Genomic DNA, 26801 nt, shown 5'->3' on the forward strand with positions numbered 1-26801 from the left:
GAGGCAATTGTTGGAAAGATTGAAGATGGAGGATTTCGAGTGTATTGCAAACGTTATTGAAGGGTTGACAAATTCGAGTTAGAAAAAAACTTGTTAGAATTAATATTGAATCTTATCTCATATTATTGATTTAAAGAAAATTGTAAAAGATATTTTGTTTTACATTGTTTATTTAGAAGATTTGTAAGAGGTTTTTTCATTATGTACAGGTTGTTTTGTTTTTAGATGAGATAATCTCAAATGACAGAAGATATCTATAAAACAATAAGAGACTCTTAAATAGTGTAATGAGGTATTTGAAAATTCAATAGTTGAAAAAAGTTTTTAATTAAAAAATTACATAATTATAAGGAGTTTTATGTTTTTTCTCTTCTAAGAGTCTGGCCATTTTTTCTTTCGAAAGTTATATAGTTAAAATAATTGATTGATTAGTAGATTCAATTTTGGTACAAGCCACTTTGGATTGGATCAAACCAAATGTTTGTTATGTTTTCTTTGTAATTAGATCCATATTCAAGGGTTTAGGTGCTGCATCATTTTTTCAATCTTAATGAGTGTCACCAGGCAATCCTACAATGATTCACTATGACTAGTGCTAAAACAGTGACACCACTTGGTCATCATTTCAAACTTAGCTTGACTAGTGTCCAAAATTAGAAGCTGAGCTGGCTGAAATGGCCAAGATACCATATTCATATTCAAATGTTGTAAGAAGTTTACTGTATTTAATGGTGGGCACGTCTTGACTTAGCGTTTGTGGCTAGTTCAAAGTATAGGTTTAGCTAGTTGAAATGTATGTTTGTTCAGGTATGTCAAAAGCACTGATTCCATTAGGATTAATTAAAAAAAAAAGAAAAAAGTTCTATGGGGGATTGCATTATGGGCTATGTTGATGCTTATTTTGTAGGGAATTTAGGCACAAGTAGATCCATGATTAAATTTTTTTTTATAATGTGGGGAAATCCAGTAAGTTGGAAGTCTAATTTACAGCCTATGGTGACTTTGCCTTTCATGGAAATTGAGTAAGTTACAATCATGGAAGCATAAAAAAAGGTACTATGGTTGAATTGAAAGGCTTCATGAGAGAACTTGGTTATGCTCAAGACAATTTAATTGTTGTGCGGCCAGATTTCATCTTAGACAAATACATGAAAGTTGTATTAAAGAAGTGATTAGCTCCATAATCAACATAAAATGACTATTCATATCACATCACATACACATTGGTCAATGAAGTGTGTATGGAAAACCTTCTTTTAAGAAACAATAAGAAAAGAGACACTTGAAAGTTCTGATTATTCAGTCTTTTTTTATTGGTTGCTATCCAAAGGCATTGAACCAAACCATGGAGCTCCTTATTACAATACCTATTCGAATAAACATTGTGTGTAGTGCGTCACTTGTTGCCTTCCCAATCAAGCAATAGTGAACCCAGATATAAAATGTAATGGGTCAACGGTTAATAAAAATAAAATATAAGAAAATCAATGAAGTAACAACAAACTATAAATAGATTAATATAAAATTTAAAAAATTATATCGATATTTTATATATCTTAATTTAAGTTTTTTTTTTTAAGTCAAAGAAATAATCCTATAAATCAAATACGATAGATTTTAGTCCTATCTTGAAAATTTTAAGAGAATATATTGAATTTTATTTCTTGATTAATGGGTTAATTTAAATCATAAGAACTTACGTCTTTATATAACTTAATTTATCTCAACTAAACTGTAAAATAAAAATTTTAATTTTTTTTTGCATCAACCTTTTTATATATCCTTTTCATATGTGATTTTATCTTCACATGTTCATCTTGTAAATATGGTTCATCAGGGAAATGTTTTCCTCTTACTTTTAGTTGCATTTTCCAGGGAAAGGTGATGCATCAATAACAAGGAATTTCTTTAGTACCTTTGTGGCCAAACTCTTTTTTCTTGTTCATGTAGGTTTCCTCAAAAGGATTCACATGACTAATCCGGGCTATCGAAGTCTTTTTCATTAAAGGAACCAAGTACAGATTCCTTTGATCTAGGAGACATGGACACTGTAAAAGTTTGAAAAACCTTGAAGACAAATCAGGTAAACTTAAACTCTCCCAAGCACAAAGCCTGTAGAAATTAGGCCTTCACTGAAAGATATTAATTTTTTGATTTAGAGATTTACCTTTCCTATCATAGACTCTGCTGCCATTTATTCGCATTCAAAGATGCCTTCAAGGCCAAAAGACTCATTCCCTCCCACCCTAGATTAAAATAACTAAAATTATATTTTATTTTCTCTCCCTTAATTTAAAAAATTAATCATTTTTAATGTTTCAAATTTTTTCAACGATTTTTTGGCAAATAATGACCACTTTCTCTCCATCGAATGTCTTTGAGGCGAATAACAACCGCTTTCTCTCCCTCCAATGTTTTTTCTCTGTCTGAAATCCCATCCTTCCGATCGATGATGTTTAAATTCTTCATTTTTAAAAAATCACTGAAGAAACTTAAATTCTATAAAAAGAAAATGTCATTTTTCAAAATTTAATCAAAACGAGAAATTATTATTTTTTAAACTAAAAAAATAATTTTATTTATTTTAATATTATTAATAAAATAATAATTTTATTTTTTACATTAATAAAAAATTTTTATTTGTGAAATTGGAGTAACCCTTAGAGGAGTATTTGAATTCATGAAATCTTGCATATATGGTTGCCTTTGCACCAGACCTTGGTTGTGGGAAAATGTCTTTTGGCCTGCCTTCATTTTCTTCAAGGCATGTTAATGGCCTCTGCAAATTAATGCCTTCAAAAGTGGTCTACCTTCTGTGGAAACAGGTAAAGACTAGCGTTGGCCAAGACGCGTGGTTAACCCAGAAAGACGAGATTCGCGAAAACTAAGGGCGTGGAGGGAACGCGCCAGAGATGGCGGTAACAGTGTTTTTATATCAAAAAGAACAAGAACAGGAAAAGATTAAAGAGAGTGAGAATTAAGAAATTGAAAATGAAAACCCATATGTGAATCAATCTCTCTTCTCTACAGCATCATCTGACAAACCCAACAATTATTATTATTATTATTTTCCCAATAACCAAAAAGAAAAAAAGAAAAATCAAAATCTTTATGGGAGAGAGAAAGGCTGTTCGTAGTTTTTTCTTCTCTTGTTTTAAATCAAAATCAAAATACACCATCACAATCTTCTCTTCTTTTTATTTTTTTATTTTTCAACCTTTAGTAATAACTATGATATTAATTATTATTATTTGTTGTTGTGTATGCATTTGGTTTATGTTCCTTAAATCGCCATCTCACCGCACATCTCAATCACACCAAAATCCAAAACATGATCAGCCAATTCGATTCTTTAGAAGGACAGCGTCTGCTCCTTTTTGTTCCAGAGAGAGAAACCGTCTGAATTTTTATTGTTCGTCTTTTTACTCGATACTCTAAACCTAATTTTCTTTTAATACAGCTGAAACAACACCCAATTCGTTTCTCTTGCTTGTTGATTGAGCGATCTTCTTGGTTTTGTTTTTTTGGGCTGGATAGTGAGAAATGGAGGGTGGAAGTGAAGCGGAGAAAATGAAGCCGCCTGAAGGTGATACCAAGTCCAAGCGCAAAATGAAGACCTCTTCTCAGCTTGAAATTCTTGAAAAAACTTATGCTGGTTTGTTTTTAGTTTCAGTTTTTTTTTTAAAATTTTTTTTAGTGGGTTAAGGTGAACTTGGCTTTCTGTCAGTGCATAGTTACCCGTCGGAAGAGGTACGAGCGGAATTATCTGTGCAGTTGGGTTTGTCAGATCGGCAGTTACAGATGTGGTTCTGTCACCGGCGTCTGAAAGACCGGAAGGCGCCACCTATAAAGCGTCAGCCGAAAGATTCTCCATCCGTGGTATCAGTGTCAGCTGGCGATAAAGAATTGGCGGGAACTGACTCGAGCCCCTTTGGGCGGGCAGGTGTGGCAGTTCAGAGGATGGGGGGTCACGTGGCGGCAATGAAGAGGTACTATGAAATGCCGACTCCTCAACAGAGTATGAAAGAGCTGAGAGCTATTGCTTTTGTTGAGGCGCAGCTAGGGGAGCCTTTGAGAGAGGATGGGCCCATTCTCGGAATGGAATTTGATCCTTTGCCGCCTGATGCATTTGGTGCACCTATAGGTAATTTTACTTCATGGTCAGTTGTCGTTTGATTCAGTGATTTATAGCTTGGGAAAGCAATTTAATTGGTGTTAGTCCGATGGATTGATGTAGGGATTTGGAACTTGCCAATTTTTAACAGCATGACAGATATATCAAAGAGTTGTATAACATATGTTAATCTTGATATTTATATGTCAAATGTAGTGAATGCTTGGTCGAACTTCACACAGGCATGCCTCTGACGTAAATGTTTTTTGTTGTGCTCATAAATTGATTGGGTTTGACATGCATATGTAAAAAGAATTTCCCTGTTGTTCGGGTTGTATATGCTAGAACTATAGCTGCTTGATTGTAGGTTGGTAAACTTTTCCGTATGTTGCAACTTCTTTATTTCTCTTCTTCATCAATGCAGTTGGCATGTTTTGGCTCCTTGAGTTTCTTGGGAGACAACATTGGCAATGGAACTGTGTTACTGTCTCAGGGTGATGTCTTGACTTTATGAGGCTTCTATTGTTAATAAAAAATTAAGGTTAGAAGGGTTGTTGCAAATGCAGTAGTTTGCTACCAAGTTGTGGTTCTAAGTTAAAGATTTTAAAATGAGAAGCATTGGTCCACACTTTAATATCCCTTGACAAACCTCATTCTTGAGTTGATTAGAAGTAATATTAGAGAGGATATGATCTTAATATTCACATGCTTTTTAAAGTTTTGCCCTTTGTGCATATTAAATGCATTTCCATCTGTTAATATTGTATTCTTTTCCTCTCATTATGTTTGAACCATTGAAATGCTACCTATGAAGCTGTAAATACAATAGTCTTGATTTTGCTTGCTTGAGTTTGTATGATTTTATGTGCTGAAGGTACTCAACAGTCGTTTCCCTAATAACTTCCTTCTACTACGCTAGGACCAGCGATAGGGGGACAGCAGAAGTACCCTGGACACCCCTTTGAGGGCAAACAGTATGGCCGACCTGATGGGAAACCAGTCAAGGTTAGATTCCATGCTATTTTTCTCCATATGGATACATTGTGATTTTTTGTTGAGTGATTGTTTCACTTAGTATGGGTTTTCTTTTGATTTTTAAAAATTTATGTATGGTTTATGTTGCATATGCTCATCTAAATTGACATTCTTTATTCTCTCTCTCTGGCTGTCGTGTCTCTTCTACCTGCCTGCTTGACCTTTGTCTTGCTGAAAATACATATCATTTTCTTTTCTTGGTTTCAGTCATTTCAAAATTTTTGACTATTATGAATATCATATTTTTTAAAAGTAGTTTTTCTGGGTACTACTTTATGTATCATTTAGATGTGGACTACTTTTTTTTTTTTTTTGAAAATCTTTGGTCAATGTTGAATGCTATTTTCTTTCTCCCAAAACAATATGGTGCATAACCCAAAAAGTTATTGGCAGGATATGTTCACAGTTCATCCTCAGGGCCTCACTAGGACTCTTCATGAATACCAATTTCTTCCTGAGCAGCCAACTGTTAGAGCCGACACTTATGAAAGATCTGCTCCATCCTACCACTATGGTTCACCTGTTGATAGTTCAAACTCAAGGAATCCATCAGTGTCTACTGGGCGCTTATTTATGCATGGGAATGAACAAGTATCCTCTGGATATGCTTTTCCAGGTCATCTGCCTAGTTTAAATCTTCTGTCTCAACAAGGCAGGCAGAACCACCTTTTGCCGTCTGCTTCAGAAGAGTATGAAAATGTTCCACGAAAGAACTCCTTTATAAACACTGCTTTGGGTCCTCATTTAGGCACTCATGTGACTACAACACTGGAAAATCAATTTGTACCATCTGACAGGAAGGTTACTCCTGATGAGGATGCTTTACGGTTGGAAAAAAGGCGCAAGGTACTTAATGCTATATCATGCGTTGAATGCTAAAAAATAAGAAATTTACATCTCATGCATGCAATTTATTTGCAGAGTGAGGAGGCAAGAATAGCACGGGAAGTTGAAGCACATGAAAAACGGATACGGAAAGAACTTGAAAAACAAGATATTTTGAGACGAAAGGTCTTGCTCACGACTCTTGCTTTTTCATAATAAATTCTAAAGTTGTATACTGATGACATTGCTTTGTATGTTAAGAGAGAAGAACAAATTAGGAAAGAAATGGAAAGGCAGGACCGTGAAAAGCGAAAGGAGGAGGAAAGGCTGTTGCGTGAAAAGCAGAGGGAGGAAGAGAGATACTTGAGGGAGCAGAGGCGTGAATTGGAGAGGAGAGAGAAGTTTTTGCAGAAGGAATCAATTAGAGTGAGTTTGGAAACCTATTTTTTTCTAAGATGCTTCTCTTAATGTTGCATCTGAGGGCAGGATTTATGTTCTCTGTGTATTCAGGCTGAGAAAATGAGACAAAAAGAGGAACTACGCAGAGAAAAGGAGGCAGCACGGCTTAGAGCTGCCAATGAGAGAGCTATTGCTCGCAAAATCGCTAAAGAGTCAATGGAGCTTATAGAGGATGAACGGTTGGAACTCATGGAATTAGCTGTGTCTAGTAAAGGACTTCCTTCAATACTATCTCTTGATTTTGAAACTCTGCAAAATCTTGAATTATTTAAAGGTAAATTATGCCTGGGTACTTTTACTTTTTGTTTTAGTGTTTTGGTTATTTGACCAGTTAAATCAGGTTAAGAATGTTGATAATGCTTTATTAAATTCTTGATTTAAATGCACATATGTGCATATTTGTCCAATTTAGAATGGTCTGGACAATTTAAATTAGATTTATTTAGCATAATATTTGTTTTCCCTGATTTGAGCTTAAATTTTGTGGAGATTTTTTTTTGATATATACATTTTAAAGGGAATTTTGAATGTGATGTCATTCTGTTTATGTCATGTAAATTGATTATGAACTTTCAGCCCTCAGTTCACATAATTCAAGGATATTCATTGGTCTTATTCTTATGATAATTGAGACTTTTTTTTGGGATTTTGATTCTTCTGCTTTAAATTTTCATCTCATGTGTTGTTTCAGATGTATTATGTCCCTTTCCACCCAAATCTGTGAAATTGAAAAGGCCTTTTGCAATTCTACCATGGAATGGTTCTGAGGAGAATGTAGGGAATCTTCTCATGGTGAGTTTAAGTAGTAAGTTTCCTTATGTTCTATAGATAAGATTGTAGTTGCTAATTAAATCTTGAATGCTGTATAAGAATATCTTATCATTAGAAATGTGCAGATTTGACAATAGATTCTTGTTTTGCTTTGCATAATTCTTATTTGGTGTTTTAAATGTGGTTAAAACATTTCAGGTCTGGAGGTTCTTAATCACTTTTGCAGACATTCTTGGGCTTTGGCCTTTTACCCTTGATGAATTTGTCCAAGCTTTTCATGATTATGTAGGTGCATATATCTCATTTTTTTTGAGACATTATTTTGAAGTTGATTTGGAGCTGGGCACTGACTTGTTCTGTTGCATTGATATGCGTATTCAATTCTCTGATCTTTCAGGATCCAAGGTTGTTAGGTGAAATACATGTTGCTCTTCTAAGATCAATAATTAAAGATATTGAGGATGCTATGACGACACCTGTGACTGGGCTAGGAGCAAATCAAGGTAGTGCTGCCAATCCTGGTGGTGGGCATCCGCAGATTGTTGAAGGGGTATGCTGTTCTACTGTTTCTTGTTACCACTGCAGTCTTTGTAGTCTTTGAATAGGTTCCATACTTATTATTTTCCCCCCTTTTTTCTACATGTTGACAATCTGTTTTAGGCATATTCTTGGGGATTTGATATACGCAGTTGGCAGCACCACTTAAATGCATTAACATGGCCGGAAATATTGCGGCAATTTGCTCTATCTGCTGGATTTGGTCCGCAGCTGAAGAAAAGGAATATTGAGCAAGCATGTCTTCATGATGACGATGAGGTTATTTTTTGTATTCAGAATTTAGTTTAATGTTGAAGTTATATTTTCTTATTAAAAGCTGGCTGATTTTGTCAACTTGTAGTTGCAGTTTCATTTATTATCTGTTTTAAGTTTTTGGTATGAAAATTTTATTCAAAGATATCTTGGTTACTCATGTTTGTGGACAATTATTTTCTTGGATATGTTTTTGGATGCTGTTATGTTTGTTAAGATACTTCTAATTAATCCATTAAAATATTCTTTGTAGTTTTATGATAAGTTTAAATTTGTGTGCAAATGCAGGGGAATGATGGTGGAGATATAATTTCGAATTTACGCAACGGAGCTGCAGCAGAAAATGCTGTTGCCATAATGCAAGAAAGGGGTTTCTCCAATTCTCGAAGATCTAGGCATCGTTTGACACCTGGGACAGTTAAATTTGCGGCATTTCATGTTCTTTCCCTTGAGGGAAGCAAGGGCTTGACAATATTAGAGGTTGCAGACAAAATTCAGGTAGTTTTATAACTATCAGTTTTGTCGTTCTTTTACTGTAGTATGACTCCTTACTATTTTTCTTTTGAGACAAGAAATCTGGACTGAGGGATCTTACAACGAGCAAGACACCAGAGGCTTATTATTATTATTATTATTTATTTGATCTTAACATCACCTGCCCATTTGAAATCCTTGTCCTCAAGGTGGGGATCATATGGAGAATTTTTTTTTTTTAAAAACATTTCTGCCTATCCAATTTGAAGAAACCCTCCTATTTTGCCATTGGTCAGAAACCTCAACTCCATGTTGTTTGTCATTGCCAAAAACACTACTTTATCGTTCATCTTAAGTACAGTCACATATGTTTCAAATCCCAATCTTAGATCCTTCTTCTTGCCAAATCCAATATCATCCACTGCAAGAACTCCTACTGCAACCTTGATCTTATTGTCTTCATTGTCAATCACAGGTTTTTTTTATGACTTCCCCCTTAGATAGCGGCGATAGTGGTTGAACAAATTTTTTTATGACTTCCTCACCTTTCTCCTTAGACTACGACAACGGTGGTTAAGCTTCAATCTCATTCTCTTTCTCAATTTCATTGTCGGAATCTTCCATTTCAACCAAATGGGTTTCCATTTCTTCTTGTTTCTTGTAAAATAAGATTATGATGCCATCTTCATCTAATTCGTCCTCTTCCACCATAAGAACTATCCATAACTTACATTCATAGTTGTGATTGAGTTTTTCTATTCTTTCACAATGAAGACAAATTCGATTTGGCTACATTGTTCGAATCTCCAATTGTGTCAATTTATCGGACAAACCTCCATCTTCCATTTTCATCTTGCATCGTATCTACTATCCCTATTCTCAAAATCGTATTTCTCTAATACTACTTTGATAGAAACCCAATAGAAATATTATATTAAATAAATAATACTGAAAACAAATAAGAGGTGCCAGGTCCTCCCTTAAGGCCGTAGCCTCCCTATCAGCCAGAAGGCTACACAAATACCCAAAAAACAAATATTTCCCCTCCCTCTCCTCAATGCCAATCACTCATATTTATAATTTTAATATTTTAAAGTTCAAATCCAAGTATTATCAAAATCAAATCAAATATTTATTCTAATTAAATCCAATATTCAACCTAATCAAATTAAATATTCTATCATAAATATCCTATAATTAAATAAAATATACTATCTTAATTTAAATATATATCATTAGTTAATTTTTTATTATTATTATTATTTATTTGATCCTAACAGTATGACTCCTTACTATTTTCCTTTTGAGATAAGAAATCTGGACTGAGGGATCTTACAACGAGCAAGACACCAGAGGCTTCTATTTCTGCTGCTTTGTCTAGGGATTCTAAGCTTTTCGAGAGAATAGCTCCTTCAACATATTGTTTACGTGCAGCTTATAGGAAAGACCCGGTTAATTCTGAGGAAATACTTTCTGCAGCCAGGGAAAGGGTTCGAATATTTAATAGTGGATTTATTGATGGAGAAGAGGCTGATGATGCTGAAAGAGATGAAGGCTTTGAAAGTGATATGGCAGAGGATCCTGAGCTTGATGATTTAGGGACTGAATTGAATCTGAAGGGGAAACATAATGCACAGGAAGCAAAGAGTTTTACAAAAACTCTCTTGGGAAACAGATTGGAGAGCAATGAAGTTACAGAAATTCCACTGGGCAGCCTTGGGCCATCTGGTGAGGGCCTGTCTTCAAAGAGTTCAGAATGCTTCAATGAAATAAAAGGATTTGATGGTTTGCTTGGTCAAGCCAATGCAGATATTGACGAAAGCAATCCTGGTGAACCATGGGTTCAAGGACTAATGGAGGGGGATTATTCTGATCTCTCTGTTGAGGAGCGGCTTAATGCTCTTGTTGCTTTAATTGGTGTGGCAATTGAAGGAAACTCAATTCGTATTGTGCTTGAGGTATCATTTATTTGTTCTTTTGATGAAAACAAGGAATGCTTTGCTTCATTTTTCTCCTCTGCGTTTAGGCTAAAATAAGATTGTTTTTCAGGAACGCTTGGAAGCTGCAAATTCTCTGAAGAAGCTAATGTGGGCAGAGGCTCAACTTGATAAACGGCGTATTAAGGAAGACTACGTATCAAAACTGAATTTTTCAGCACATATAGGGAAGAAGACAGAACCAAATTTTGCAAATTCTTTGGTGGAGGGTAGGAGAAGCCCTTTTGTTGTTATTGATGACAAACATGATGAGACATCGGTGGACCTTATCGTTAAGCAAGAAGGGTTAAGTGATCAGCAGAATGACCAGAATGGTAATATGCCACCTGAAGGGAATTTGCAGATGCAAGATTACACTATTGGTGTTGATAATCTCCAATATCAGCAAGCAGGATATGCTGCTGAGAAGTCACGCTCACAGTTGAAGTCATATATTGGCCACAGGGCAGAAGAAATGTATGTGTATAGATCATTACCTCTTGGTCAGGATCGCAGGCGTAATCGATACTGGCGTTTTATTACATCTGTATCTCAGAATGATCCTGGATGTGGAAGGATCTTTGTTGAGTTATGTGATGGTCGTTGGAGATTGATTGATTCCGAAGAGGTGGGGTTCTCTCCAATGACTTTTCTTTCCTGTCTATGTTTGATTAGTCATATACCATCTCAGTGTGTATCTATGTGTTTAACCTGTCTTTTCCTACTTAATCTTGCTTGAGGGTGTCTATTTGCCCTCCACCTCAAGTTTTTAGTGGAAGGAAAAGGCAAGAACATCTTTCACATTTCAATCATTTTTTGGAAATCTACAGGGTTTGAAATGCCATCTCTTTTCTTCATTTTTAGTTACCATGGAGCTGTGACTACTTGACATACTGTCTTATATACATGTATGCAGGCTTTATCATCCATGTTCTTGCATGTTTCCCATCCTTTTAAAAATCCTTTACTGTTCTTTGTGCAGGGTTTTGATGCTTTGTTGGCCTCTTTGGATCCTCGTGGGGTTAGGGAATCCCATTTGCACTCAATGTTGCAAAAGATTGAGATACCCTTTAAGGACACCGTTAGGAGAAGCATGGTAAATGTGAACGCACACAGAAAAAGTAAAGAAACTGCCAGGCCAAAATCTTTTGAAACAGTTCCTTGCCCTGATTACAATATTGACACTGATAGCCCCAGCAGTACTGTGTGTGTTTCAGATTCTGATATGTCAGAGACCTCAACAACCTTTTCAATTGGGCTGGGGAGGAATGTAACTGAGAGAAACGATGCCTTGAAGAGATATGAAGATTATGAGAAGTGGATGTGGAATGAATGTGCTAATTCTTTAGTATTGCATGCCATGAAGTATGGGAAGAAAAGGTGCAAGCAAGTGATGAGTGTATGTGATTACTGCCATGATGTTTATTTTTTTGAAGGCAACCACTGTCCATCTTGCCATGGGACGTTTAATCCTTTCAATGGAAACTTTAATTTTTCTGAACATGTGACACGATGTGAATGGAAACCGAAAATTGATGACTGTGCTTGTGATGTTTCTCTAGCTTCTCCTTTGAGACTTGGATTGCTTAAACTGCTATTATCATTTGTTGAGGTGAGTGAATTTATTTTTTTGGCATAATTACAGATGATGTTCCGTTAATATTGCTTTTGTTCTTGATTTGTCACTTCAATATATATTTTTTAGTCACATTGACTGTTTCTTATTTTGTTTATATTGTGACTGGCAGGTTTGTATTCCATCAGAAGCTCTACAACCTGATTGGACTGATGGGCGTAGAAAATCATGGGGTGCAAAGCTCGATTCCTCATCATCGAAACTTCTTCAGGTTTAAAAAATTTGGCTTCTCTCTTTTCTTTTTTATTTCTTTTTCTGTATAAGATTTCAAATACTTTCACTTTCTATTTTTATATAGAACTCAGTGTAACAAAACATAGTACTCTTATATTAGTAGGGAGTTCTTCTTTTGGCTCTTGTGCTGTCACTGCTCTGATTGTTTTCTTTAGAACTACTTTTGGATGAACCATGAAGTTTCTTTTTGTCATTTTCAGAGTCTGACACAGTTGGAGAGTGCCATAAAGAGGGATTATCTATCTACAAATTTTGAAACAACTAGTGAGTTGTTGGATTCAACTAATGCAGTAGCAGCATGCACTCTTAATAGTTCTTCCAGTCTAGAAAGGGTTTGTATTCTACCATGGGTACCACACACAACGGCTGCTGTAGCTCTAAGGCTGATGGAATTTGATGCATCCATATCTTATCTGCCACATCAGAAAGTGGAATCTCAGAAGGACAAGAAAGAAGGTGACTTAATGGTGAGTTAACCCTTCTCAGTGTAAATTTACTCTTGAATGTATGGTTTTAAAAACTGGACTGAACCAGCTGGTCAAACTGGTTGAAATGCCACCCTCAAAGCAACTATCCGCTTGAACTGCCATGTTTCGTGGTTTGATTGGATACAAACCTGGGTCAAACTCGATTACTGATGTCAGCAGAAAAAATTAATGTTTTTTTAAGTGAGACTTGAGCTTGAGTCTCCACCTTTGTGTAAGGTGGAAAGAACCACCAAGCAACATGAAAGTTTGTTTTATTATTATTTTTATATTTAATCTAATTTATTTTTTATTGGTGGAAAGAACCACTAAGCCACATGAAAGTTTGTTTTTTTTTTAAATATATATTTAACCTATCTTATTTTTCGTTGCCGGGAGTTGAACCCAACACCTCACCCATCATTTTAGAGTATTTGTGCCATCAAGTGAAGTTTATTTTTTATGTTAAAACAATTCAAATTATATGTCTAATGATTAATTATACAAAATTGTTTTAAATATTATTTTTAATATTAATTTAAATAGTTTACTGGTCTAACCATTGGTTGGACCGAAACACCCCCTCACCGGGTTGACGTTCAATCTGACTTTGTAAACATTGCCTGACGGCACAGTGGGATAATGTGAATAAAATGTGAACGTGTAATATGCTTCTTATAGAAGTCAAGTTTATGGTTTATGAAGGGGCATTTTAGTATGGTACATGAAGGAGCTGTTTAGTCTTACAAATGTAACTGAGTTAGGCAGAGTTAAGGGTATTACAGAATCAGCTATTGGCCAGAAATCTCTGGATTATATGGGTTCCTTTTTAGCATGAAATGAAATTTGAAAGGGTCTCCCCTTTTGTTCATGTTACAAAGCTTTTGATGTATGCATAGTGTCTTCAGGAGATTGAATTTTGGCTGTTATGCTTGAAGATATAATCTGTCATCAAAACTGCACCCTATATCTATGAAACGAAATCTTTATGTTGGCCTGTTACCAACTTTTCAAGAAGGCACCTTAGCTTTCTAGAGCACTTAAGTGTTGTATGCCAGGCATGTTAGAGATGTGTAGTATGGTGGGTCATTGGTCTGGATTTAGACATGATGGTTAGCTTTTAGATGTACTATTATGCCAAAAGAGATTGCTACTGACATCTTTTATTTTAATTTCTTAGAAGTTTCCATCAAAATATGGTGTTGTCAAGAATTCCAGAGTTGATGAAGCTGTCGTAGAAACTCCATATCAAGCCAATTATTCCCAAGAGGGAAATTGGATTGATGTGGGGATTGGACTCACTGGCCAGAACCGTGGTCGAACAAACCGTGGTAGAATTCGTGGATGCACCCGTGGTGGAAGATCTCATAGAAGGGTAGCTCGTTCCAGATCTGAATCTGGTAAAAAGATTATAAACAGCAGCAATGATAGATTGGGGAGGGTACTGGTATGGAAAGAGCAACCTCGTGGACGAGGGCGCAAGCGTGGTTGTCGCAGTGCTAGAAGTAGACAGAAAGCAGCAAAGAAGGTGGTTGGGGTTGTTGGAGATAGAGATACTCCAAAAGGAAACATCTTTGAGAAATCAACAAATTTAACGAGGAATGAATGGAATAGGGACGAAATGACAAAATTGCGAGAAGAAGAACATGATGAAAATGGCAGTAGCTCAGAAAGTTCAGAGTATGATGATGAAAATGGACAAGCAACAGGGGATGAATATGATGATATGTTGGAGACGTATGGCTGTAGTTTTGATGGGAGGCCTAATGACCTACAGGAGGTGAGTGATGATAATGTAAATGGCAATGAAGAAGGTGAGGATGATGAAGAGGGAGATTTGGATGTTGAGGAGTACATAAAGGAGGAGTCAGATGAAGAAGGTATGAGGCTAGCAGATGAAGATGGGAATGTAGACCCTGAACAAGGTACAGGATCAACTTCTACAGATTTTAGTGAGTAAAGGATAGGCAGCTTAACTGTTAAGAGAGATATTTAATGTAGAACAAATGTAACATTGTGAAATTCTATTCTTTTGTTGGATGATGCCCGTTGGCATAATGTATAACTATACAGAGGGAAAGATGATTGTCCAGTCCTGAGCACCTTCACTTTACTAAATGTTACACATAAATGAATGCTCCCCTTTCATTGCTGTGCAACTTATTCGAGTGCCAATTCTGCCTTGGACTGCCCTAATTTGCTTTTTAAGAGCATTTAATTATTGAATGATGAATTATTATATAATTAAATAAATTTAAATTAAAAATAAAATAATATTTAATAATTATCTGAATATTTAATTAAATATTTAAAATTTAATGCTTGCAACATTGCTCTTATAATTATCAATAAGCAATTGACAATTAAATTATTATTGTTAAATGTTTTTAAAACAACTCCAAATTCCCTTAAAAATGAATTACAGTACTTGACCTATAATTCACAAAGATGATAACAAAACAATAATTACTACTATGGTTTTTGGCAAAAATCTCAAGTAATCTGAAATTTAATAATATATTAAAAAAAAAAATTGCCCTACCAAAGGCCCCTTAAAATGCATTTTACTACCTATAATAATAGATAAATCACATTTTATTATTTTTTAATTTAAAGTGTTAACAAAAAATAATCTAGCGTAGTATAAAGACTTAAATTACCAATTACCCAAATCAAAAACTCCCTCATCCTTTCTTACCCCCAAAGCAATCCTCTTTCCTTATCTCACCTTGTGATTAAACTGGCACCACTTCTTTTGATTTTTTTTCTTAGGCCAAAGGACTTATTTCCACCTAAAGTTTGTTGATCTAAACTACTACGTTGAAAAGACATGGCGGCAAGTGATAATTGAACACAGTAGCTCAAACAGTACGGAAGGAGAGACTTTTATCTAATTTAAATAAATTAAACAAAGGAGCAGCAACCAGAAGGAAGACTGCATTGGAAAGACAAGGCAGCTGGTTGAAAAGACATAGGGCAAGTGATAATTTAACACAGCAACTCAAAACATTTCAAATATTTGAAACTCAAACTTCACCTTATAGGTAGTTAAAATTAATTAAATTAGTTAATTTTAAAAATAAAATTGTTATTTAATTAATAATATATAAAAAATAATAAAACTTTATTTTATTTCTTTTTTTGGTTTAAAAAAACTAACAATTTCCACCTAAGATTAAGTTTTAAAAAATTAATTTTTACCCTAAAGTTTTATTTTTAATTTATTTTTTTCCAACGACTGAAATCCAATTGTGACCTCTCATTTTCGCCATTGACCTCCTTTCGACTATGACTCCCTCTGTAGTCTTCATCTTTGGAGACTAGAAACTTGAAGCACCAAGAGAGAGCAAAAACTCTAAAGATCAGTGTAGAGGAGACATTAGAAACTCAGACCACCAAGAGAGATATTGACGCCAACAAAGAGAGTTAGACGTCATGTGTGCAAATCGAGAGGAAAACACAGTGTGAAATTAGAAGGACAGAGGATGTAATGATAAGGGGATGGGTGGAAGTCATGTCATGAAGGTGTCGAAAGGGAGCTTGAACACTGAAAAGAAAAAGAGGTTGAACAAAGAGAAGGATGTCAGAGATGGAGGAATAAGGTTGTCGAAAAATGATTAGGAAACTGAACTAGATCGCCAAGGGGGCAACTAAAAATTCCAGAAGGCTATGGGTGGTGGCACTAAGAAGAAAAAGAGGGAGGGGTCAACTGTAAATAGAAAACCCTAAACAATTGGGGGGAAATTACATGTTTTCAAATCTTTAAAAAAAAAATTAGGTTTTGTGGGGGGGGGGGGGGGGGGGGGGGGGGGGGGGGGGGAGATTGTTAGTTTTTAGGGTTTATAAGAAAAAAATAGATAAAATTTTAAAATTAATGAATTCAGTTAATTTTAACATCTTATGGGTGGAAGTTTAAGTTTTTGAAAATTAATAGATACTAATTTTGGATTTCAACAAACTTTGGGTGGGAATAAGTCTTTTGGCCTTTCTTCTTATTGTCATTCCCTACCATTACTCTCATATAACAAGCACCTCTCTCACTCTCTTTTTCATTTTCTAAGTCTTTTCTCTCAATCTTTGTTCAATTTTCCTGATCTTCACAAATTCTCATCCACTTGACTCTTTTAAGTATCATTAGAACTTAAATACAATATATAATAGAATTATTAACATTCCCCCACTTAAGGTTTAGTTTTAAAATACTTTTAGTACCTATAAAATGCATAAATCATATTTTCTTATCCAAAATCTTAAGTGGTTAATAGAAAATGGATCTAGCATATTGCAAAGACTTAAATCATCATATTACCCATATATTAAACCTCGCTCTTCCTCTTTCACCCGCAAACATTCCACTCTCCTCTCTCACCTTCTAATTAAATTGTCACCATGTCTTTCTCTTTCTTCTTATTCTTCTTCCTCCACCATTACTCTCATACAACAATCACCTCTCTCACCCTCCTTTACAGTTGCCACCTCACAACACATCCTCAATCACCTCTTTCACCCTCCTTTTCATTTTCTCAATCTTTTCTTGCAATCTCTACTCAATTTCTCAAATATTTTACAAATTTTCAGCCAGTTAACTCTCTTTCCTCAATATAAGGTTATTTTTGGTAGGGATACGATAAGGTAAGGTGCTGTAAAGTGGGGTCATGGAATAGGGTTGGGTATTAGCTAGGGGTGACTACGATTTATGGGTTGACATAAACTTTTGTGTGTAATTTACAAAATACTATTAAATCCTAAACGCACTATCTCTTGTCACATTTTTTGTTATCTATTGTTGTTTCGTAGTTATCAATTGCCCTAAAATTTCACTTCTTTTTACTCTTTGACCTCACACACCTCACACACAAAAGCTTTCTCCAACTACTCAACACTATGTGATAACAAACTTAACAACTTTGTTTACATTTCATTCCTCTTGAATAATTGTGCCATCACATCCATTATCTTCTCATTTTCATCTATCATTCTTTCCATTTTTTCGGGTATTTTTTTTTCATTTCAATGTTTGAGAATCCTTTTTAGACACTGAAAATTGCATCTGTGATGTTGTTGGTTGGTGAAAATAAAATGACATTTTTGCATTTCTATCAACTAATTTCTATTAACAACGTTAGGTTTTGAGAGGGAGTGTTTGATTTATATTTGTGCTTTAGTTTGTTAATATATTAGTCAAGCAATGTAATATTACACTCACCTAATCAAACTAACCACCAGTCTTATATATAAATTTTAAGAGTAAATTACTATTTTCCACCAAGGTTTGGCAGTAGCACGCTCTTATCCACTTAATTTTTAAACTTCAAATTTTCACCAAAAACCTAATTTTGTTAACTCAAAAAGATTTTGACATAGTGTCAAAATAATACCTACCTAAACTTGAGTTTTTCTTCAAATCTTTATGAATTCTTCACTTATGTTTTATCTTTCATTTTCATCTTGATACTTCTTTAAATGTATTAGATAAATTATTGCAATCTATACTTATACTCAAATAAAGTTATTAGTCAATATATTTAAGGATATATTAGTTTGTTATCATCAAAATAATAATATAATAACTCATTGAGTCAACAATATGTTGTTTTTACTCATTATAATAGATAATCTGATTATATTTAACTATTTGAATTACACAAAAAAAGAGCGAGCTATTCTGATCACATCAGTAAAGGTGCAATCTTGTAAAAAATTTAGTCATATCACACCTAGAAAAAATACAATTAGATGATAAAAATCATAACAAAGATAAGATTCGACATTGTAATCATCGGAATTACATCAAAGAGGTGCATTCTGACGAGATTGTACGTTTATGGGGTGAAATTTTTTTAGAAACATACCATGCTTGGTGCGATTTTCAACACCACAATTACACCTCTCCAACATAATCACACCCAATAAGATACTATTCAACAAGATCACACCTTTCTTGGTGGAATTCTACAAGAATCTCACAAAGCTTTTTTCATTTCATTGTTTTTTCAATTTTTTTTTGGAAAGGAAAATGATATTTATACTTTTTACCATTGTTTTTTTTTTTTCCCTAATGAAGTTAGGTTTTGAATAGGTGTTTATACTTTGACTAGGAATTTAGTGGAGAGAACTTTTTGTGTGTCACATGATAGTGGCCTCCCCACAATGTTTGCCATCATAATTAACCCCTTATGTGTCCACAGGGGAAAAGGGACACCATGAATCTTGACCCAAACTGACACTTTGGATATGTGGTTTTTCATAAATGAGGTATAGACATGCCTTTATTGTAAGATAATGGTATTGCTCCAAAAGATGAGAAATGCGTCAGAGGACATCACATGTTCTAGCCCATGAAAATTTTATACTCGCATGACAATAGATTGCGCAACATGGAAAAACACCGTATAGCTGGGAAATAGCCCTCAATGCATCGGTTTCAAGTGGCGGCACTCTCTTCTATAATGTTGTCGACGATCACCAACTTCGGTTGATCACCCTCTAGTTGGCAGCTCATGACTTGGTCAAGGTTGAATTGGGATTTAGAGTTGGTGACTTGAATCAAGTCGACCCAAGGCGAGGTTGGTTGTGTGGTAACTTGTTTACCATCTCTTTCAGTGGAATTGTACGCCGACAAAGTGGCAGACAACTTTCCTTGCTTGGTGAGGCTACATATTTAGCAAGGATGTCCATTAGGGAGATGGATGGTGGTGGCTAAGTGGGGGCAGTGGGTGATCACTAATTTAGTAGTGGGGGTCAGACTGAGGTTTAGAGGTGTGGTGGTGGTGGCGGCCAGGAGGTGTTTGGGTGATTTGGTATTGGAAGAGGGTGTTATGGAATTAAATTAAATGGCGGTACGAAGGCACTCAGGCACGCACAGGCACTCGTGGGCGCATGAGCAGTCTGAGGTGTGGCGCCGGTTGGTGCTTGCGGGCTTTGGTGAATTTGCCAAGGAAAAACAGTGGTTGAGGCTGGAAAAAGTAGCAAAAAGGATGGGAAATGTGTGCAGATACGAAAAGGATCATAAGGCTCCACAGCAACAAGAAATCAAACTCCAACAAAACGCGAACCAACACGAAAAAAGTAAATCAACACCGTCAACAAGCTTGAAGAAGCAGCAGGGATGAGACATATGGCAAGATATTGCTTTGTAAAGTGTTATCATTCTAAATTTAAACTCAAATCAATTACAATAACGTGATTAATTGCAGATCAAACACACATCCCCGCTCCGAATCATAACTTTCACGTCACCCAAAATAATCCTCAAAATCTAAAAGTAATTACACAATCAAATTGTATTACAACAGAACAAGCAATCAATCAACAAGGAATCTGACGAATGAAACATCTCATTGTTTTGACAGGAAGCTTCACGAGATCCATCGCGAAGTTCGCAAGTGATGCAAAACAAATGCAGCATGGGCACAAGCAACTCAACACAGTTCTGCCATTAACAAATGAAAGAAAATTTAATTACCAAATACTGTGAAACGATGAAGTGATCTATAAGATCAGAAGGATCAAACGAAACAAGAAAGACGAGTTTTTAGGAAGAAAATCAATTGAAAACTTACCCAATGATCCATACCACAGCTCCAACCAGAGATAAAATCAATGCAAGCAAAGCAAAAGGCAGACCCAGCAAGAAACCCAATGGCCTACAATCTCCCATCTTCCTGTATTTTGAATAGAAAGACAGAAATTGTGTTTGTTTTATAGGTTGAGACGTCTTCAAGGCGAAATCAAACCAACGCGGTTTATAATCCAACAAAACTACCACGTTCCATTACTTGTTCACATTGACGAAAGTGCCCTTCTGAAACTAACAAATGGGAAGTCGACTTTTTTTAGTACAAAAGTCAATGGGTATTTTAGGGATTGCAGTAAGTTTAAGAATCTTCCCTCTTGCTTCACTGGCTCCCGCCAGCCGGGTCCAAGTCAAGATGCGACCACCGCTGGCGTGTGAAGACAACTTCTTCAGTTGTGTATGTTTTAAAATTCAATAAAATTATTTATAATTCCATTTATATTTTATATTTTATCGTGTGATTAAATAATTTTAAATTAAAAATAAAATAATATTTAATTAATTAATAATATATAAAAATAATTTATATATTTAAAATAGTTATACAAAATACTGGGCATTGGGCTGTGTAAAATGTTCTGGTTTTCCAAATGGGACTAATATAGAGCCCAATAAGATAGGGTCCAGTGGGCTCTTTGAGCAAACCGAATATTGCCTTCGCTATTACAATTTATAACAATTCACATCTATGTTGATGATGTAGGAATTTACACCTTCACAATTACTTAATCATCCGAAGATATTATGTGAGACGTATTATCGGAGTGTAACAAAGAGTGTTCGTATAAGTAGAAAAAATAATATGATAGTGAGGGTGAAAGAGAGAGAACTTTTAAGCGATTCTATTATTTGAGCAAAATTTAAATTAACTATAGTGTTATTTATTTATTTTTGCAATGTGTTTACAAAGAACAATAATTAAAAGTAATTAACAGTCGAAAATCTCAAAAGAAAAGTTTTATAGTTTTGAAAGATCAAAATTACTATGAGAAAATGAGCATGTAACAATTAAGAAAATAATTGTTGGAATACGATATAGTTATTAATTATATTGAACATCTATTATAAAGTAATTACACGTTTGTTGCAAAAAGATTGTCAAGGAAATATACAATAATTAATTTTAAATAGTTATTAAAATTAGTGGTTAACAACTAATATATTAGTGACTAATTATAATTAAAATAATTGTAAATCGACTTTTATAACTAAGTATACTAGAAGTACAATGTAACACCCCAGATTCTAACCTCACTTGAAAATACAAAACTAATTTAATCCATGACTTCATTCAAAAAAAATAATTCTATAGCATAACATATTCTTATTTTTGTCAAAATAATCCCCAAAAAGAAAATAATTAAACATAATCACACCTTATAAATAATCCACAATTACAATATTCATAAACAATAAAATCTAGACATCAAAACTCTTCAATCTCCCAACTCAGCTTGAGTTTATTTTATTCCACCCCTCCTAGCTAATCTAGAAAACTTATTCTGCAAAATAAAGGAGACGAGGAGTGAGCCGTCAACTCGGTAAATAAAAACAAACATAATACATAACTTTTTAATAAATAAACATCATAAAACGTCTTTATTTTCAAAATAATTAGTCAAAATAAATAAATAGAACCCTTGATATTCCTTAACTATAACGGAACTAAAACATTTCCACAAATTTTAAGAAAAAAAAAAAATCCATATAAACAAGTTCATATTCATTATCCTAAGGAGAAACAAACATAAATATTTTATATCAATCATAAGGGATAATCTTAAAACAGTTCATAAACATTACTCATAAAAAAAAAACATAAAATTTGTACTTAGCCTTTGTCACATAGTATCACCTACATTCGTGGTGACTTGGTTCGATTCTTATTCATATTCATCATAAGTCCGCAGACTTTTCGTAATTCATATTCTTATTCATATTGGTCCGCAGACCCTTCATCGTATTCATAGTCGTAATAGGTCCGCAGACCTTTCATCGTTTTCATAATTGGTCCGCAGACCCTTCATTGTGTTTATATTCATAATTGGTCCGCAGACCTTTCATCATTCAACATATGTCCCTGGATGTTTTATGATCCGGTCATATTTATCGATCCAAAAATCCTATGGACATTTGGCAAAATAATCTTATAAAACTTGTTTTTCTAACAAATCTTTATCTTTGAAAAATAGCATAAAATCTTTATTCAAGGAATTCATTCAAATATTTTTATCTTAACAACAGTATAATATAACATAAGTTTTCTTCTATAGAAAAATATCAAAACACTTTTTAAAAATATTTTAGATAACAAGATCATATACTTCTAAAATAAAACCATAATGTAACTTATCAATCTTAGTAAAAAGAATTTTATAACATAAATAATCATATAAACATTTTTCATATAAAACAAAAATCATTACATATTATGTAAGCTTTTACTTACCTCAACAATTCTAACTATGTCTTTAATCAACCAACGAGATACCAATATCTTCACGTTGTCCTAGCAATCATAATTCAAACTTAATACTATCAGATCTTAATCTTAGAAGTATCCATTAATAATCTATAAACCTTACAAATCATCACCCTAGTGTTAAATCGTACTAAACTCCATTAAAACCAACTGTGCATGTACAAACTTCTTACTGGACAGTTATGATTGCAAAATTTTTAATAAATTACTCACTCATGGTAAATTCACAAAATTCGGACAAATTAAAGTAGACATGTAGTAAAATATTGACAAAAAGTTTCAAATGAAACAAAGTTAAATTTCGTTTTCAAAACGTTCAATAAAGAGAGCACATCAACCCTGTCAAAGAAACCAGATCTTTACTGGACAGCCCTTATTTCTTGATTTTTAAAAATTTCTATAGGCATTGAAACTTTATGAAATTTGGGCATGTATGAATAGGCATATAATACAATTTGCAGAAAAATTTTCAGATAAAATTGAGTTCAAATACTTTGTCAAAATGTTCAAGAAATTCAGATCATCAAATTGCCAGAATACAGATTTTTTTTTTTTCTATTGAACAGTCATTGCTATAAGATTTTTAATAAATTCTGTACTAATCAAAAATTCACGAAAATTTGATATAATTGAAAACACATGTTATAAAATTTCCAGAAACTTTTTCGATTGCAAATAAAATAAATTTCTTCATCAAAATATTTAATAAAGATAAAATAACAAACCGTCCAGAATTTTTAGTTTCTAATATGCACAAACACAATTATTGACCTAACTATGATGCTAACATAATTTAAATCTAAATTTAACTAAAATAAATAAAATAAAATTGAAAGATTAAACTTACTCAAATCTCCAACCCTTTTTGTTGATCCAAATAACTTTACACCTCTCCCTTTTTCAATTGCCAAGTATAAAAATAAAAACTAATATTGTTGATTTACTTATGAGGTCTAAACTTTTAGAGAAATAATTTTATAGCCAATAAAAATCTATTCAAAGGGATAAAAGCTATTTCAATTAAAATCAATCAATATCTTCTCATCTCTCAATCAATCCAATCATATCCCTTCTTTCTATTTTAAAAAAAAATCCATCAAATCCTAAAATCCTTATTTATAATCCTCCAACACATAATTTCCTTAATTTTTGCTTTGCAACCATATCTATTTAATTATAATATCTCTTCATATCTTCTTTATCAACAAGTATACAAAAACTGTATATTACATACAAAGTCATTAGTGTCACGGGGTATCTGCAAATGAGCTTCCATCACTTCTTGGATCGTTTGTTTTGGCTAAGCTTGTCACCCACTTAACTCGCTCTTTCAATCTCAATATTTGGGGTTGTGACAACTGCAACTAAATATATATATATATATATATATATATATATATATATATATATATATATATATATATATATGTTCAATAAAATGAATAGTTGTAAAATGACTTTTTTAGTCCTTTATTGGTCTTTGGTTTTAATATTTTGTAACATTTATTTAGTTACTAAAATGATACTTTTTGTAATTAAAAATATTAAACATTTATGGTTTTGTTTTGTTATTTTTTTTTCAAATCTTGGTTTTATATGTACTACAAAAAAGGATACAAATTCACAATCATTTGAATAATATAATAATGCATATGTTCTTATCTACATATAAGAAACATATTTATTTGTACATAAAAAAAAATATATATTTTCATTGCTTAACAATCATATAAACTTATGTCATTTGCTTCAAAACCAACACTTTTATATGTGCATAACCAAAAAACCAAAAAACTCTCTCACATATTCAACTTAAGATATATGAACACTTCATATTTAAAAAAAGAATATGTGTTTATAGCTTGACAACAAGAAACTTATGTCTTTATAGCTAAACAACCCAAAAAAAAAAGCACGTGTAAGTGCCATTTTTTAAAAGTTAGAAATTTAAGTTTCATAAAGACTTCAATTAGATGAAGTGTAATGAAGTTGAGATGAAGATGTTACATATGATGTAAAGTTTTTCAACAAATTCACCGTATTGTTTTTTCGTTCTTTAGGTTCTTTGATTTGTTTTCTCTTGATGTTAAAATACTTTTCGTTGACCCTCAAAATTTTTAATCTTCTTTTCTTGATCTTCAATTTTATATCTTAACTTTATTGTTTGTTCTAATGAAACATCATAAGCATGATATGATGTTGACACAGATAAAATGCAAATTTTTGGTTAAATCCTAAAGTTTTTCCAAAAAAATTTTTTACAAATTTGTTTTTCAGTTCTTACAAATCCAACAACCATAGATTTTTCTTGCAATTTTAGCATTTTCTACTAACATAAGAATATTCATAATAATTAGCCATCTCTTTCAATAACATATAAATAATTTAAACTTATATGAACCATTGACTATATCGTTAAATCTTTAAACTCTTTTAAATATATTTTCATATCATATGGTCTCATAATGAATTTATTTATTCTACAGAAAAAGTTAAATAAAAAAGTAACTTACATATAGCCTTCTAGCTTCATCATTAACCTATCATTTTTAAGTACTCTAATGAGTGTCATGAAATAATTGAATTGATCCAACAATTTGCTCAATTTGCTTAGCCTAATTGATAGAAAAAAAAATTAAAGATATTATAAATTATAATATTAAATGAGAAACCAAAACTATGAAGATTATAAATACATTTTTCTTCTAATATTGAACAAAGTTCTTAAATCTATCATGATAATTACATTTTAACCTTTTACATTTATATAGATTAGATTTGTGATCATTCCTAATACCAGAACATCAAAAGGTATATTATAATGCATAACAACAGAAAAAGTAGTAAAAATAGAAGATATATTTCTATACCTTAAATTTTTCATTATAAAAAAGATTACAAAAATATATCCGATACTCTTGATCTTTAATTTCTTCCAATTGATTTTGTAATATTTCTACTTTACTAGGATATTCCTTTAAATTTCTTGTGTATTACACTTATGAAACTATTAAATATTTTTCTCATTGCATACTTGAAATATTTTATAACGTGTGACTAATTGATGTCAAACTTGCTCTGAAATCATACATGATATAAATGAATGCATTTAAGTTTATTAGATATTATTTTTGAGTTCAACAAATGAGAATAATAATAAAACTATGAAGACAATTATCATTATATGTGCAATCATTTGGTTAACAATATTTATAGATAATTACTGTTATACAGGTAATCATTTGATTAACAAAATTTGTAAGTTTTTTTTTTTGAAGTCATAACCCTTAGGGAGTGTTTGATTTGTGGAATGTTTTATTATCAAAATAGAAAGATTACCTTGAAGATAGATTATTTAAAAGATTACTGGGTATAAATGATTACTATGTTTGATAAAATTTGGTAGGTATAAATAATTATTGTGTTTGGTTAAAGGTAATAAAAGATTACTAATAAATTATTTTATTTAAATGCCCTTGAATATAATTATTTTTAAATATTTTTTATATTATTTGTCATATTAATTAAAAATAAATTTATTTTTGTCTCAAAAAATTAATAAATAATAATATAATTATAATGAAATCAAAATTACCTTGGTAATCTTTAAATACCTAAGGTGAAGGTGGTAATTAGATTACCACCTATATTACCTGTCACGTCAGTATTGGTAATAGAAGATTATTGTAATATTTTATTACTGACAAATCAAACAAGAGAATAAAAGATAAATTACCAAGGTAATTTTAAAAAACTGGAACCAAACGACCCCTTAATGGTGCAAAGTTTCTCACCACAATACATATTTCATTTGTCAATTCAAAGGCATTAACTCCATGGATACTATATCTTCAATGGTCATGTCAATATGTAACTTGGTTTTTGTTGTTTATATAAGTTTTCCACATCAAACAATTGTGACTAAGGGAAGATTAATTAGCAAAT

At 32.9% G+C, this 26801-nt stretch overlaps 2 protein-coding genes across 5 annotated transcripts; one reads left to right on the forward strand and one right to left on the reverse strand.

Moving 5' to 3' along the window:
- The first annotated feature begins 2756 nt into the window (after positions 1-2756).
- On the forward strand, positions 2757-14957 carry LOC123195610 (homeobox-DDT domain protein RLT2). 4 transcript variants are annotated; one of them, XM_044609420.1, is made up of 19 exons: positions 2763-3412; positions 3538-3655; positions 3728-4144; positions 5034-5119; positions 5543-5995; positions 6071-6160; positions 6236-6400; positions 6485-6707; positions 7125-7225; positions 7403-7489; positions 7602-7754; positions 7865-8020; positions 8303-8512; positions 9802-10446; positions 10538-11092; positions 11447-12076; positions 12213-12311; positions 12535-12801; positions 13979-14957. In XM_044609420.1, the coding sequence occupies exons 2-19, from the start codon at positions 3544-3546 to the stop codon at positions 14756-14758; spliced, it is 5229 nt and encodes a 1742-aa protein (XP_044465355.1). In that variant the 5' UTR covers positions 2763-3412; positions 3538-3543; the 3' UTR covers positions 14759-14957. The 4 variants fall into 4 exon arrangements, with proteins under 4 accessions (XP_044465356.1, XP_044465355.1, XP_044465354.1 ...); XM_044609421.1 differs by having other exon boundaries at positions 2757-3655; positions 13982-14957; XM_044609419.1 differs by having other exon boundaries at positions 2763-3655.
- Positions 14958-19926: 4969 nt separating this feature from the next.
- On the reverse strand, positions 19927-20533 carry LOC123195838 (signaling peptide TAXIMIN 2). Its single transcript, XM_044609694.1, has 2 exons — positions 20361-20533; positions 19927-20230 (listed from the first exon to the last, which is right to left on the reverse strand). Exons 1-2 carry the CDS (start codon positions 20456-20458, stop codon positions 20107-20109), a joined length of 222 nt encoding a protein of 73 aa, XP_044465629.1. The 5' UTR covers positions 20459-20533; the 3' UTR covers positions 19927-20106.
- Positions 20534-26801: the final 6268 nt, after the last annotated feature.

The sequence above is a fragment of the Mangifera indica genome, chromosome 14, assembly GCF_011075055.1.
Source record: "Mangifera indica cultivar Alphonso chromosome 14, CATAS_Mindica_2.1, whole genome shotgun sequence".
In the NCBI taxonomy this organism is placed as follows: domain Eukaryota; kingdom Viridiplantae; phylum Streptophyta; class Magnoliopsida; order Sapindales; family Anacardiaceae; genus Mangifera; species Mangifera indica.